The sequence below is a fragment of the Amblyomma mixtum genome, chromosome 3 (assembly GCF_055824585.1).
Source record: "Amblyomma mixtum isolate Tamu chromosome 3, ASM5582458v1, whole genome shotgun sequence".
Taxonomy (NCBI): domain Eukaryota; kingdom Metazoa; phylum Arthropoda; class Arachnida; order Ixodida; family Ixodidae; genus Amblyomma; species Amblyomma mixtum.
Window position 1 is genome coordinate 175042439 of NC_143014.1, and position 15702 is coordinate 175058140.

The 15702-nt window shown below is 46.5% G+C and overlaps 1 protein-coding gene across 4 annotated transcripts in view; it reads right to left on the minus strand.

Moving 5' to 3' along the window:
• Positions 1–268: 268 nt before the first annotated feature.
• The window catches only part of Abl (tyrosine-protein kinase Abl), a 68829-nt gene continuing 53395 nt past the window's right edge, over positions 269–15702 (minus strand). For 3 of the 4 annotated variants that reach the window (XM_089581990.1, XM_089581988.1, XM_089581989.1), the window contains exons 8-11: positions 14272–14361; positions 10893–11012; positions 6683–7122; positions 269–2772 (exon numbers count right to left, since the gene is read on the minus strand). In XM_089581990.1, the coding sequence (XP_089438116.1) occupies positions 835–2772; positions 6683–7122; positions 10893–11012; positions 14272–14361 (2588 nt within the window). In that variant the 3' untranslated portion in view covers positions 269–834. The remainder of the gene's footprint in view (positions 2773–6682; positions 7123–10892; positions 11013–14271; positions 14362–15702) is intronic. The other variant, XM_089581991.1, reaches the window with a different exon arrangement.

Genomic DNA, 15702 nt, shown 5'->3' on the forward strand with positions numbered 1-15702 from the left:
CTGCAGTTACTATAGCATGGCCTCGTTCCCGAATTTGGTGGGACACCGCCACAACCAGGGGTAAGTGGTTAAGCTGTTCGCAGAGCAAGCGAGCTGCCTCTTAGAGGGTAGACCGCCAAAAGGTGTAAACATGGGCGACATAAGTGGTCACACAATACATGTCGTGTTACACATAAGCAGGTAGCTCGATCTGGCTTGTGCACCACAAGGTCGAGTCTGCACAGGGGCACGGCGCTGTCATCAGCAGTTTCACGCCCAATCTACCGGCACTCCACAACAAACACAACTTTTTTTTTTTTACTGTTTTATTTGAATAATTTAAAAGGTACCACTTCTGCTTCTGTTACAGTAACCATACTCAAAGAATTTACAGATGCATAGAAAATTGCACAATCACCACACACTCAAAACTAAGTTCATCAAGGTTCAAAGTCAATTAAAACACGACAGACAAGCTATTTCGATAAAAGCATTGAAGTCATAGGCTTTGGTCTGACAAGTTCGTAAGAAAAAATAAAATGTTGCAGCATCCTAAAAAGTGATATAAATACCATCAGCATTACGGTTACTATAATTACCCGATGATAAAAGACCAGAACAGTTATTTTTTTTTTCTCTTGTGGACTACAAAGGACATTCAGCAATCTTCCGTCACCCGACAAACATGGGAGTCTGACAATGGTTCTTGTGATGAGCTTGAATGCAGGCGAGCACCCTCACACACGTGGTCTCTAAAAGGGACTAGAATGATTTAGAAAAAAACAAAGGAGCATCGTGAAGTGTAAATCACAGTTGCAGTGAAACAGAGTATGTACAGAGGCGTGGAGCAAACGCTCACCGCTGCACCACATTCACCAGATCCCTGACTGTATTGTGCAGGTCTGTGAACAGCTTGGCACTAGCAGCGCTGTTGTTGCTGGAGCATGTCCGCAGCTGGTCGCCCTGCGTCTCGAGACGTGACAGCAGCTCCCGGAAGCGGAAGCGGCCATGCGGCGGCACACTCTCGGCATAGCTGCTGCAGGAGGAACACAAGAGCTGCACCTTGTCTGACAGCTGCATCACGCTAACGCTGCTCAGGGAGCCTGGCACAGCAGCCTTCAGTGCCACAATGCCACTCTCCAGTGCGCTCGATATCTCCAGAATGGAGCTCTTGCTGTCAGCCAGTCGGTCCTCGTCCCGCTGGGCACCTTTCTTGGGCTGAGGGGAGGTGCTGGACTGGTTGCGAGGCACCACCGGAGGCTTGGGCTGGCTGGGTGCACTAGATGATGACGACGACGATGTTGACTTGGCAAACTTGTTGGCCGTGCTAGAAGGCAGCTTGGAGGCTGTCTTGAGGGCAGGCTTTGTGGGAACAACAGGTTTTGATGCAAATTGCTGCTGCTGCTGCTGTTGCTGGGAGTCGGGTGCATCATCCGGCGTTCGCGGTGGCACAACTGCAGATGGTGGCGATGGAGGACTTGCCTTCCGGCCATCTCCTCCTTCGTTCTTGGAAAGACGCAAGGACTCCGGCCGCCTGGCACCAATTTTGGGACTCACTTTTCCACCACCCGTTTCCTTCTCCCAAAGCTTCTTCAGGCTACTAATGCTTCCAGAGCTCTGTCGTTTCTCTTCTTCCCCCTGTGCTGGTAGGTCCAAGGGCTGAGTGGGAGATTGCAGACGCTCTGGTTCGCGCTTCTTGACTTCTTCTACTGGGGCTTTTTTCTGAGAGGCAGCCGGTTTTGCTGCTACATCGGTAGCATTCTTTTCAGGAGGGCTGACTCCACGACAGGGATCTACAGTTGTTTGAGCACATGCCTCTCCTGTTTCGGCTGCTTTTCGTCGGGCCTTCATCTTGAGGTTCTCAAACAACTCTGACACCACCTGTGCAGCAGAGCTCCTTGTCGATGGTTCAGCTAAAGGCGAAGAGTGAACATCCTGGCACTCGAGCGTTTGTTGATCTGGGTTGCTAAATTCTGGTGGAGGTGGGAATCCCTCATCACTGTAAGAAATCGGGCTACCATCAGGTGCCTCGGGCATCACAGGGCTCTGATTACTGTCTGAAGCTGCCTTAGTGGCAGCATTGGAGTTTCCTGAGTGACGACTAAGCTGGTCATCCACAGAGCCACTCTTTACCAGAGGGTGCTTTGGAGGGCTAGGTGGTCTGTCTTTTGGTCGCCGCTTGAGCGTTCTCCGCACAACAGATGATCCGAAAAGTGCAACTGGCGACACAGTTGCTGGCACTGCCTTGCCCTCCTGCGACTGCAGGGCAAGAGACTCGAATGACTCCCTTTTCTGTGAAACTCCCAGCTGGGCTTCACTTTCACTTACTGCATCTTGTGGGCCATCACTGGGCACATCCCTCCCTGCTGTAGTAGACTTACCATCAAACCTGTGGTGCCTTGCTAGCCTGGGTGATGGGCCTTGCTTAGGCGCTGGCCTTCTCATCTCAGGAATTGAGCCAGTCTCGAAGGCATCACTCACTTTAGTGTGTGTCAAGTCAGATTTCTGACGCTGCAAAATTGCATGTGGAGGTGCCGCCTCTCCAACCTTACAATGAGCATGCCCATAGTCAGCCCCTACAGCCATCCGACCTGAACCTACAGAAAGCACATTTCCAGACTGGTAGTGGACATGTCCATCTTCTACAACAGGTTCTTGGTACGATGTCCCAGTATGCAGTCCGTGTTGTCTTAGCGACTCCAGGTAGGCGCCAATACGCGCCCCCTTGGGCAATGTCCCATATCTATTGATGGCACGTTTGACATTCTGTACTTCAAGGGCTGCCACCTGGACCTGCATTGAACAGAAGAGTATATTTAGTATACGTAATGCATTTCTACGATGAAAAAAAGCTCTCTACAATATTATGTCAGCACGGTGCAACAAACAACTTTCTTTGACAATGCTACCAAATTACTGTGATGCATCTCAAGTCTGACAGACTCACTGGGAAAGAGAAAAGGAAGCAGTGAATATGACATGGCAGGCTCCACTGCAGAGAAAGGAATTAAAATACAGTAAAAACTTGTTAATTTGAAGTTATTGGGACTGCCAAATATATTAAAATTAACAAGATTTTCGAATTACCTGAGCACCACAAGAAAAAAAAAGACCCAGGAAAAAAACTTTGAATTAATATATATGGACATGTGACTTTTGCGAATTTAACTTGTTAGTACCATTTGGATGCACTTTGATATTTGGCCATGAGTTCAGAAGAACAGGAATTTCGTAATTTCCAACCATTTATGAGGTTCGAATAATCTGAATCACAAAAGAGCGGTGCGAATCAAATAGCAAATACTATTCGTAAAATATTTTTAATTTCGAATATTTGCGCATCCATAACCAAAGTAAATGGGTATTTTGCACACTTTTTTCTTTAAATTAAGGCTTCAAAAAGGGGGTGTGCAAACTAAGCGAAAATTTCACAAACACGTCCTAAAAACTCTACAAAGATCATGACGAGCAACATACAGGATCCGTCCTGAAAGTATGGAGACAAGTAGTGGAGTTGTGCGCACTTGTGCTTGATTGGGAAATCGGTTTCAGGGGAACAACGGGGAACCTTCAGCATCACAACGCGACAAGCTCAACTGACTTCTGACTGAAGCGAGTAGATGTGTTTTCGTCACTGAGTTAAGGAAACAATGGAGTAAATGTGGGAACAGCGCTACAAGGTGAAGTGTTGCATTAAATTGATTAACTCCCCTACCGAGACATTCGGCGTGACCAAGACAGTATACGGCAATGATGCAATGTGCAGCACGCGAGTGCTCAAATGACAAAAAGCTTTTACAGATGGCCGAGAAGACATCCACAACATGCAGCAGTCCGGGTGCCTGTTACTGATGGTAATGTGGACTGTGTGCGTGCTTTGTGAATACTGACTGGCATCTGAATGTCCGTTTGATTGCAGAAGACTTAGGGACTACAAAAACTCAAGCTCATAAAATTATCATTGAAAATTTGCAAATGCGTCAAACTCGTGCTGAAATGTGGGAGATGAATCGTGGGTTTTTCAATATGACCCAGAAACAAAAAGACAGAGCTCAGAGCAGCATGCCAGTGAATTTCAAAGTCCGAAAAAGGCGCGCATGTCAAAATCCAAACAGAAATCCTTGTTTACTGTGTTGCATGACTGTAAATAATGACTGTTCATAAAAATTTTTTCCCCTCTGGGATGACATTAAATGAAAGTTTTGACGCTGAAGTCCTCCAGAGATGGAGACAGCGCGTCCTGAGTGTCGCACACTGTCAGGGAGTTTTTCCCCAGCCACCATACAGCCCAGCCGCTCTCACAGTGACTTCTTCCCGTTTCCGAGGATGAAAAGCGCATTGAAAGGGCACTGATACAACATGGTGGAAAGCGTCCGAAAGGTAGCTAAAAAGGTGGTCAACAAAATTCCACAAAAAGAGTTTCCAACATGCCCATAAACAGTGGGAAACTCACTGGGTTTGTGTTGATGCCCGAGGTTCTAATTTTGAACAATACCAGGTAAATTGAAGGATTTTGTCAAATAATCTGTGCTTTCTATACTGAGTCTCCTTACTTTCACGACAGACCCTGTATAGCGCATACTGCCGCTTCTATGTCAGCCTCCCCACCCCCAACTATGCTAATTGCTCCCCACCCCCAAGTATGCTAGTAATACCATAAAAACCGGAATATAGGTCAAACTTTTTTTTCAAAAAACCATGGCAAAAAGTCGACCCCTGTTTTATATACCGGTCATTGGCGGAAAAACTACGGAAATCTTGCAACAATGGTCGGCCGTAGTCAACAGGCTCCATCACCATCGCCATCAGCAGCAGTGTGGTGTGGATACATTGTGGCACTGCCATTTTGCGTTTCCGTTGTCACAAAGTTATTTTGGTTTGTGGCTGGGTGCTGTCAGCGTGGAAATTTCTCTTTGCAGAGACGGTGTGCACGTCTTTTAGAAAATGCAGCATAAGCAGCGAGCTAGATGGCACAGAGGATGATGCTCTATGGGACGTGGGCAGCGAGAAGCAATCGCCATCCGACTGGAGTTCGGATGACTCTGATTAGTACTCAGAGTAACGCCTGCGCACTTCGTGCCCCGCTCTGTACTGTACACCCGGCCAATTCTTCAACAGTATCACGCGACCATCGCCTCGCCTGTTTGTCAGCGCCTTATCACTGCACGGAGCGGCGAAAGAAGCAAGTAAGTGCATGTGTACACATGTGCGTATTGTTTGTTTCGCCACTCAGTGCCGTTAATAAGGCGCTGACCAGCACGCGGGTCAATGGTGCGCGATAGTGTTAAAGAATTGGCCGGGTGTACATACGAGCAGCATCTAAATGAAAATAAATACTGTCACCATTGTGCAGCCGGTTGAGTCACATTTGTTTCAAGATAAGGGTGTCTTTCAGTAGTTTTGCCAATAAAAAAGATTTTTTTCATTTTTAGAATTGGTTAGTTGGGGGGGTCGACCTATATCCGGCTTTTACAGTATTTTTTTTTCATCAATCCGGGTAATAAATTAGGGGTGCGCAAATTACCCGAAGGCGGAAATTATGTGAGTAAATACGACAATTAGAGCGGCCAGTGCACAGCTGCTCGAATGATCAGCTATGGTTGCGGCCTGTTTTGGTCCAAGCAAACAATGGCACTCTTATCGGTCCACAAGCTGGAAAGAACTGACATTTTCAATTCCAACTTGCATCTTAGCAATCACGTGCTTTATGGATTCATCAGTTTCAGGTGATCGAGGCTTTCCTGCTCTGCTCACCCAGCTTTCCTAGCTTGCTTCTTCATAGTGGCCAGCAATGCATGCACATTTTTCTTCCTTATTTAAAAGGACATGGGGCAACTCCATTCAATTCTACTTCATAGAAAATATTGATTCTATGGCTCTTTCTGGATATTTAGATGTTTATACAGCAGCAAAAGACGCATTTATAGACGAGAAAATTGCATTCAAAATTTCCCCGCCATTCAATTCGAGCTCAAAGCCTACACCAGAACCGACTGTTATCACCGTTTTGAAATGATGGAAATGGCCAGTGAAGGTGCCACCTGTACTTTGTTTTTTTTTTTGGTCTGTTCTACCTTACAAAAGCTCAGTTTTCGGTGAGAGAGGGCTCTCTATGTTTAGAAAACACGGTAATTACTGATACAGGCCAACTTCAATCTCTCCTCAGAGTCCCTTTAACGACATGAAAACACACAATGAATCAATGTCACAGTACAGAACTTTACATTGTGCCTAAAACAAATATAAAAATGTGCCCAACTAGGAAGCTCAGCACTCAGTATGCTGAAAAACGCAGCACTTTAAGCTCCGCATCCTTCATCGAATTCCTCAGTACTCCACCAGATGCATTAGGGCAAGCATTGCCAGTGAATGGCAAAAAAAAAAAAAAACGCAATCACTGAGTTACATCATACGAAATGTGCACAGAGGTCAAAACTGAAGTAAAAGAAATTCTGGGGGCTATAATCAGCCTGGCCAAGCTTCCTCTATAGCACCAGTTAATCACTAAACATCGACTGCTTCTCTGTTGAGTGCAATTGTGGCAGTCCCCAAGTTCTCTGCGTGGTTGAAGAATGTTTCAAGTTTTGATTTGCTTCATTTCTGGATACGTCAAAGGCCCGTCTAATTTGAATACTTCCTGCAGTCCAACATATTTCTTATTAATGAGAATTTAAGAGCCTGCAAAGCATAATGGTTTACTTACTTTCTTGGCCTGCTTAGTGGACAGTGCGACAGACGCATCTTTTCCTGTCCTCTGGGGCTGCAAGTTGGGAGGGTATGTGCGTGCTTTCCTCAGCTTTTGCGGTTTAGTGTTGAGCAGCTGCTGTGACACATCTGGCACACTGGTTGTTGAATGAAGCTCGGACTCTTCTGTGTCAGGTGTCGACTGTTTGGCTTCAGGGCCACTGCAGTCACCGGCTGTTTCAAACACCCGCTCCAACCCGCCATTGTTAAGTTCTTCTTCATCACCATCTTCATCATCAGGGTTGCGGTCCTGATAGGTGCTGTCACGGAAGGAACTGGTGCGTTTTGGAGGAACAGGAGCTTGTTTGCTGCGAGGTCCTGGCCGGCGCAGTTGCACCGTGCTTGCTTTGACTTGCAGCAGACCCTGGCTTGCCTTGGTTGGTACCACAGCCTGGCTGCCTGTGTGTACAAGCATGGAGGTTATCTCCCGAATAATCATTAAAGAAAAGGCTGCCTTGCAGGGACAGCTTGTCTTATACAGAGCGAAAAAGTATGCATTTCAATATAAACAAAACAATGCTCATAATGTTTGCTTATATTGAAGTGCAATGAAACGGAAACAGGGATCTCCCCACAGTGGTTGGCAGTGGTTCTGCTGCCCATCAATCCAGCTGACCGTGGTTGTCTACGGTCACCTGCCCATCATTCAATAAGGCTGTGGCTGGACCAGACAGCACTAAATTTGCCAAATGCTCGTAGAAAACTGTGCAATTTCATTGCAGCTGCACTGACTATGGTGCATGCAGAAAAGCATTCCAAGCTCAGCCACCTTGTTGCTTGTGCCAATGCTGTGCCTCTGTACCACTACCTGTGGTTCCGAGTTTTGGTACCATTCTGACTTCTGGCCTGGCTTGACCAGGCTAAGATCAACCACAAGGAACACCGCATGGGCGCCATGGTTAGCACGCGCGCAGCTCGGGAATGGCACACTGACCAAAGCAGATCCTCTACAGTCCATCGTCACTCAACTGCTGTGTTTGGTGGCTTCTGGTGCACTGCAGACCGACTCTCTCTGCTTTTACGGGTGGCGTGAACTTTGTGGTGGCCATTACTTAAATTCCATCACAGGAATGAACCAGCGTGCACAACTGACGGCGCAAAAATGAAACTATGCCACGAGAGACAGTACGCAGGCAACACTGTACTAGATGTTGTAGCACGGGTTGCCTCCAAGGCTTTTGTTCATCATCCGCTTCATGCTCTTCCCCCATGGCTTAAAGGGACAGTGAGGACAAATTGAAGCAACATAGCACAGTGGGCGAGTTGGTATGCATCTTGAAAGAACGAAACAGCGCAACTAAAATGAAATACCACGGAAAGGAAAGACAAATACAAGACTTGCACACGTCTCTCCTTTTTGCCGCCGCGGTGGCTCAGTGGCTATGGTGCTCGGCTGCTGGCCCGAAAGACGCGGGTTCGATCCCGGCCGCGGCGGTTGAATTTCTTTGGAGGAGAAATTCGAGGCCCGTGTACTGTGCGATGTCAGTACACGTTAAAGAACCCCAGGTGGTCGAAATTTCCGGAGCCCTCCACTACGGCGTCTCTCATAGCCTCAGTCGCTTTGGGACGTTAAACCCCATAAACCATAAACCACGTCTCTCCTATCTCTGTTTTTTTTTTGTTTTAGTTGTGCTGTTTCGTTCTTACAAGACAAATTGAAAATGGCTGGTATCGACAGATTACAGCATGACCACTCTTATCAAAAATAGAGCTTTTATAAACAAGAAAAGACCCAAAAATGAAATACAGTAATCGCTCATTAAGGGACCTGAAGAATTGTTCGAATTATCCAATGATCCCAAAAAAACTACGAAGAACTGCTTGCATCCTGGAAAATTTATTTTGTAAAAGACTAGATAATGTTGCTTGCTTTTGAGAGAGAACAGCGCAACAATGACTATTTTTAGTGGTGGAGCTCCACAGCTACTGTGCCACACACCTCACAACACAGCATCATTTGTGGGGAGGCGTCATCGCACAAACTGCGAACGGCATGTCATGAGCATGCAGTTTCGGCGCACTGGAAGAATAGAAGAACCACGCGGACGGAAACGCTCAGCGGCGTCAAAGTGCCGAAAAAAAAAAGGGACAGAAAAGGATAGCGAGACACACCAAACGACGCACGAAATGGCATGCAGCTCGGCTCGGCTGATGCAGGCTGCTGCGAAGCTCAGGAAAGTGGAACCAAAACTATGCGGCATGAATGCTGTTGGAGACAGGGCTGTTCATTCTTTTCAAGCCTGTCATTGCACACACATCAGAGGTGTGCGTGCAAGTGACTCTACCACACAGAATTCAAGTTTGAGCAGGGCTATTTGGACGATCGCTTGCCACGGTGGTCATACCTAGACACGATCTCCCTTAGGAGCCCATTCGAATTAACCTGTGCGGGACGAGTAGCTTCCAAATCAGCAAGCCACAGACTTAGATGGCCGTTAAGCGGGACTGCACTGGCAGTTCAAATTATCCAGATTTTCGAATTATCATGCTTTTACTGTACAGGCAATGTCATCACCAGCTGATTTTGCAAGTAAACTGTGTTCATTTTCTCCAAATTCTTCGCGTGGATCCCAAAGGCTTAGCTTCACTGATATTCACTTCAAAACGGCGACACATCCTGCTCGGCGTGGATGTTATCAGTCTGAATCGAGTGGCGGGAAAATTTTTAAGTAGAATCTTCTCAGCCATAAATCAGTTTTTTGCTGCCGGACAAAAGTTAAAATACCCAATAGAGCCAGAAAACCAATATCTACTGCGAGCAAATGTTGTGACTGAGTTGTCCTCAGTGTCCCTGTAAACGAGTTTTAGACCGTAATAGACGACAACTGCGAGGGATTAAAGCGATCGCTGCTAAAGCAGCGCATGCATGCCGCAGCTTCACTTACTCCGCACGAGCTCCCTCCTCGCAGGATGTTCAGGATGCTTTACACAAGCAGAACTATTTGAGACCGACGACTGTCAGAGGCACAAAGTCATGCAAATTCTAGAGAAGCATGTTGCCGCTTGCAGCAAATAAAAAAGAAAGTGGCAGACGAGAATGTACAATTTTTTGTAAGATGTACACAGGGATCCACTGCCACAACTTTGCTTTTAAGTGTGTTCAGTTGCTACATTTCCCAGCTAATATTTTTTCCCCAGGGTCCCATGGAGACCCCAACAGCCGGGTTCTACTCTACTATTCTTGTCTGCTTTTATAAAGAAGTTGCGTCTTTGTCATCGCCTTAACTGTAACACAGGTATGGCACCTACATTTCTGGGTCAAACTTCAGAATAGAAATCTTAAAAGTGTAGGTTTGTAGGCTGTACTTCCAAAAGGCCAGAATAAAACTTGGCAAAACAAAACATTCCAATATGCTCAAATTTATGTTAATGTTACATCTTAACACCCCTCCCCCCCCCCTTTTTTTTCATTGTGCACAACGATGTAAGTGGTGTGCCGTGGTTAGGTTACCAGCATCTCAGATTACTTAAAGTAATGAAACAGCTGGTCTAATGGCCGCCGCATGGCTCAGTAGGAGGCCCATGTGCTGTGCAATGTCAGTGCACGTTAAAGAACCACAGGTTGTCGAAATTACCCGGAGCCCTCCACTACGGCATCCCTCACAGCCAGAGTCACTTTAGGACATTATACCCCATTAGATCATTTAGTCTAATAAAGGTACTGCATTTCTGCAACAAAGTTTTTTGCCAGTGTCCCCCTTTTTTTTTTCGCTCTGCTTGGCTCATTGAAAGCCCCAATTTTCTGCAGTCTGAACGGCTTTGAACTGACGAGGTTTTACTGTATTGCTGCAATTCAAAGCCAATTTTCATATTCATGTTCCGTGCAAAACCAAAGTTTTGATATTAGCACATCTCTAGAGAGAATGCTTCACAGCACTTCATGCTGCGACGTGGGGCTGAACAACCTGAAGCTGCACATGGACTGAGAGATGCCATAGTGGAGTGTCCCGGATTAATTTGAATATCTGGGGTTCTTAAACATTTACACCAAACAGCACACAAGCATTTTTGCATTTCGTCTCCATCAAAATGCAAGTGCCGCAGCTGGCACTCAATAGTGCGACCTTGGGCTTGGCAGCCAAATGCCAAAGCCACTGAGCCACGGCGGCCTGTGCTTCATGGTGCTTACTACATTTAGGCAGATGGCCCCATATGCTAAGCAAACTTACTGGTGTCAGGTGCTCTGTTCTCTTGATCATCATCAGTCATGGTGCCAATGGTTGGTGAGCTCCCAGGATGCTTTTTATAAGCCATGGCTGGTGACTGCTTTTCAAGCTGTCTCTCCACCTCTACAGCAAAAAAAACAGACCAAAAAGCAAAAATTATGCCCAGGGATTTAATAAAACGACTCTATTCACTTCCCCTACCGGAAAATTCAAGACAGTTTAAATGTAAGCTTGAGTATGACAACAGAGGATCATGGGATAATCCTCATAAAACTCTATTAACATGGTTGAGCAACAAATCCTGGAGGAAAAATCTGTGCCAAGCTATAGAGAGCAGAGACTCTCAACATAGTGACTATGCAAGCCAGCTTGCATCAACAGACATGGCAAGTAGAAATGAAACTCCATCGACAAGGCTTAAAGCAAAATAAAGTTCTATGATATGCCATGAAAAAGCTAAATTCCACCGGAGTGAAGATGACTCATCTGCATCAAGTGGACAGCCCCATTATCTTAGTATAACCTCCTAAGCTGGCGACCAAAAGTCATTTCATTCGTGACTGGCACATGACAACCTTAGCTGGCTATGTGCCACAAAACATAACACAGCAGAACACACACACACACTCCTTTGTGAATGAGAACACACCTCTGACTTTTTATGTCTATGCTGCTCTACCTAAGGAAATCTTCAGATACCTTGAGCAGCGCATGCCTAAGTGATCGCACCATGGGCTTTGAATTAAAAAAAAAAAGCATTTGATTATATAAAATAAGAAAGCACTTCTAAAATACACCCTAAAGTAAAGATGCTAACCAACGTTTCTAATGTGATGAGGACTGTTCATTGACTGAAAAAAACCAGGCAGCGGCAAAAAATCAAATTCAATCCAAAAAATCGCTCAACTGCCAAGCAGATGGGAGAAGTGGTCAATAGTCACGTGCATGTTCCAATGCTTCTACACTTTGGACTTTGGAATGTACTATCGCACTCAATATGAGGTGCAATGCATAAGAGGCGATAGGAGCTCAGTTCTTGAAGCTGCACAAGCCCAGTGGTGCTGAAAATTTACGCATCCAGCCAGCGATGCAAAGAACCAACTGAATATTTCTGAAAGCTTGATGCTCTCTGTGAAAGTGCATTTATTCACTGTAAAGTGGAAACACGAGTTGGTTCACTCATACTGAGCGCGCACGTCGACAGCAGCATGGTGACTGTTTAAATAAGTCTGGTATTCCAAGGCAGCACCATGCGCAACAGAACAAAGCCATAACAAGGGAGCCAGCTGCGGCAAGAAGATGGAGATGACAAAAAAATTTGCTGATGATTATTTTTCTCGATAATGAGATTTTTGAGTGCTGCAGTGGTACTCAAACCGTAGGCGACCACATACAGAACACACAGTGCCAAACGGAGGTGGCTCTCGGCTTCGACTTGGGCAGTGCACACAGAATTCCGTTGCCGACGAGCCTCACCTCAGGTGAATGATCAGCGCACTCTTCTCTACTCTTCACGCTGCCACCATTCCCTCCATCTCCACTTTCTTCCCCACGCCCTCTTCACTATCGCTGTAGTTGGAGAGAGCTGGTCGCACACAGCACAAGCTCCAGTTGCAAACCGTCTCATAGTGGCACCATCGCTGGCAAGCGATGCATACCTTATCGGTGATGCCATCGGTGATGCCATCGACGGCATGCGCTACTCTTCTCTGCTCTTCATGCTGCTGCAGTACCCTCTTTCTCTGCATTCCTCCTTGTGCTCTATTCGCATTTCCCGTCGTTCATCCTCCGCTGCTCTCATTCACTCAGCTATGTCGAGGATGAGACATGCCGCTCAACACAGGAACGGGTGCCTAAGAGCTGCGTTCTAAAACAGCTAGCAGTAAAACAGCGAGTATGGCCGAGGCAACGAGCACTCAATCAGCAACGGTGTTTTGAGGTGTTGATGGCAGATGACAAATTTAACAGGTGGTAATTATCGTTTATTAATGCGACAGCGTTAAAGGTCCCATGTCGCAGAAAAGCCAGTGTCGTAGTCGGCGTTGTTGGCCGTCAGCAAAAAATTTCCGAAAAAATCCCCAGACAGAATCCCTTGTGACATTATCACAACCTGCCCACTACGGCAGACGGCAGTTAAATTAATGACTGGTCGCGAGAGGTTGCTTGGGAAACATAACCTGGGTATCACAAGCCCCACCGGTGGTCATGCCTGCCAACGTAGTGCAGTGGCGCATCGCTTAACCACTGCGACGCTTAAGTGCACCCTTTATTTTCAAAGTGCAGCTCTTAAGCGCACGTTCCTGCGTTCAGTGGCATGCATCGGCGTAATTGAGTACAGCACAGAGGAGGATGAAAGAGACGAGCACAGAGGACGATGAAAGAGAGCGAACGCAGAGTGCATTGAAGGATGAAAGACTGCGACAGCAAAGATAGTGCGAAGCGGAAGCGCAGGAGGAGGGGAAGGTGGCAGCCTGAAGATGGGCTCCACGATGACGACCCACTAAGAGAAGGTGCCAGAGTAGCGCACGCCGTCGTCCGTTCGCCCAAGACGAGGCTCAGCAGCGGCGGACTGCAGATTGCTCAGCTCCGTTCAGCACAGTGCAGTGACCTACTTTTCAAGTACCACAGCAGCTGCGCTCAAAAATTGCATTAACAAGAAGTGTCACCGTCACCTAATCTTTCAGACTTGAATACAATAAGATGCAAATGGCAGAGTCCAAGTCACAATAAAAAGTTCCCATGAGAAACCAATTTTTACCGCAAGCAAGAGTCTTCCTTTCAAAGACTACCGCCATTCTCATCTGCTTGCTGGTTTCAGCTCAGCCGTATGCCTCTCACACACTACACTGCTTCCTCTTTGCATGTTTTGGGCAAAGATGCTCAGCTCAAAACAGTTCCACAAACCATAACTGCTCTAAATTCACACAAAGGAGGACACGTGTGGCAACAAAAACAAGCATGTGTTTGCGTGTGCACAATGAGTTAGTCACGACCCACAAACCAAGGGGGAATCTCCGCCCTGTCACAAAACCAGCTTCTTTAGTTTGAACTCCACTATGCTCAACTCCCTTAGACCTTCAATTAACAAGGCTCCACCATACAAATGAAATGGAGGCATAGCTACTAGCGGCAGTGCCCCCCCCCCCCCAAGTGTCATTATGGTATGAAAAATTGTACATCGAGTTGCGGCACACCCAAAACTTCTGTTGAGGTTAAACCTCAAATCTATGGATACGTGGCGATGCCACGCTGATATCTGAAACAGTCAAGCCAGTCTGAAATTTGGCCACCCAAAAATATTGGTCTGCAGCTGTAGCAACAAACACTCCCATACTGTAATCAACATATCATCCTCCATTCTTACAAATGACACTACACCCACCTTCAGTAATGCTTGAATTCTGAAACATGTTCTCTAATGTGTTGTGTATTTCCTGGAATGTTGGACGGTCTGTGGTCTCCCACTGCCAGCCTGCAAGTAGCAGACCAAATATTAGCGGCCAACCACCATGCATACCAAAAATCCAAAGGAATGCCATAAACTATAGCACAGAAATACAGCACATACTGAAAATCACACAGGTGAAATAAAACTAGCAGAAGCACAGGAAAGTCATATGAAAAGACAACAGCATGCTCAAGTGCACTAAGCCTGTTCAAAGAAGTTAAGCGGGAATGCAGCTTTCAGCAAAAGCTTTGTTTTTTCCTTGATACACTGGCATGAAATTGTTTGCGCATAATAGAAATAATTTTATGACTACTCTCATATAATTTCACAGTTAGATCTGAGGAAAACTGTTTTCCAATACAGTCAAACCCACTTATAACAATACCGGTTATAACAATATATCGGATACAGTCGACGACCCATTTTTCGGACTCTCTAGGGACCGCGAAAACGACCGAAAAATCGGGCAGTCCGGAAAATCAAATTTCACCGAAAAAATCACGAACTTATTACCGGTGTGCCGCAGAAAGCAGCGATTTGTATTGCACATATTCTAAAGCTCCTCATGACTATTTCACCGCGCGACATACCGTACAAACGCGTATAAGGGTCGCACTTTTTTTTTCCAGATTCGAGGGCCAATTTTTGAGGTACGGTCCATACACGCGATGTGCGAAAAAAAATTTTTTTTAAGTAAAAACACACCAACCAGGAATGAGCGACATTTATTCTACGTTAAATCGTCACTCGCGGAGTATTTCGACTCCTGAGCTGGTGCTGTGGTCTGGTGCACGCTCATCCCAAAAGAAGCCACGCTGCATGTCCGCTGTCAACGCGTAGCCGTTGTTCCGAAATTCCATCACATAGAGGAGCAGCTCTTCTTCCAGTTCGAGAAACTCGCACGGTTTGCCTCGGAAAGCGCGCTTTTTGAAGCTTGTGTTTCTCTTTTGGTTGCACCATCATCGGACGCACTTCTCGGCCACGTCGAATTTCCTACCCGCCGCACGCTTACCGCGTTCGAGAGCTAACTCCCAGCCGTGTGGCTTAAGGTGCTCGCCCATCGCGTTAAAACTGCGAAGCTCGGTGGCAGCACGCGAAAGACACGGCGAACGCGCTAACACGCCACAATAGGCTGGATGGAGCTGGCGATACTGATGCCGATGTGAATAGCGGAAAATCGCGGCGGAGAAAAAATTTGGCAGTGGCTTAGCTCTGGTTAAGCCTGGATATACAAGCGAAAAGCTGCAGTTATGCTTTGTTTGACGGCATGGCTGTCGCAGTTCGCGCACAATGCACTGGGAGCACGACGATAGCGGTGTAGATTAACTCCCTCGCTACCACTTCTGGGTCTTCTGTACTTCCTTC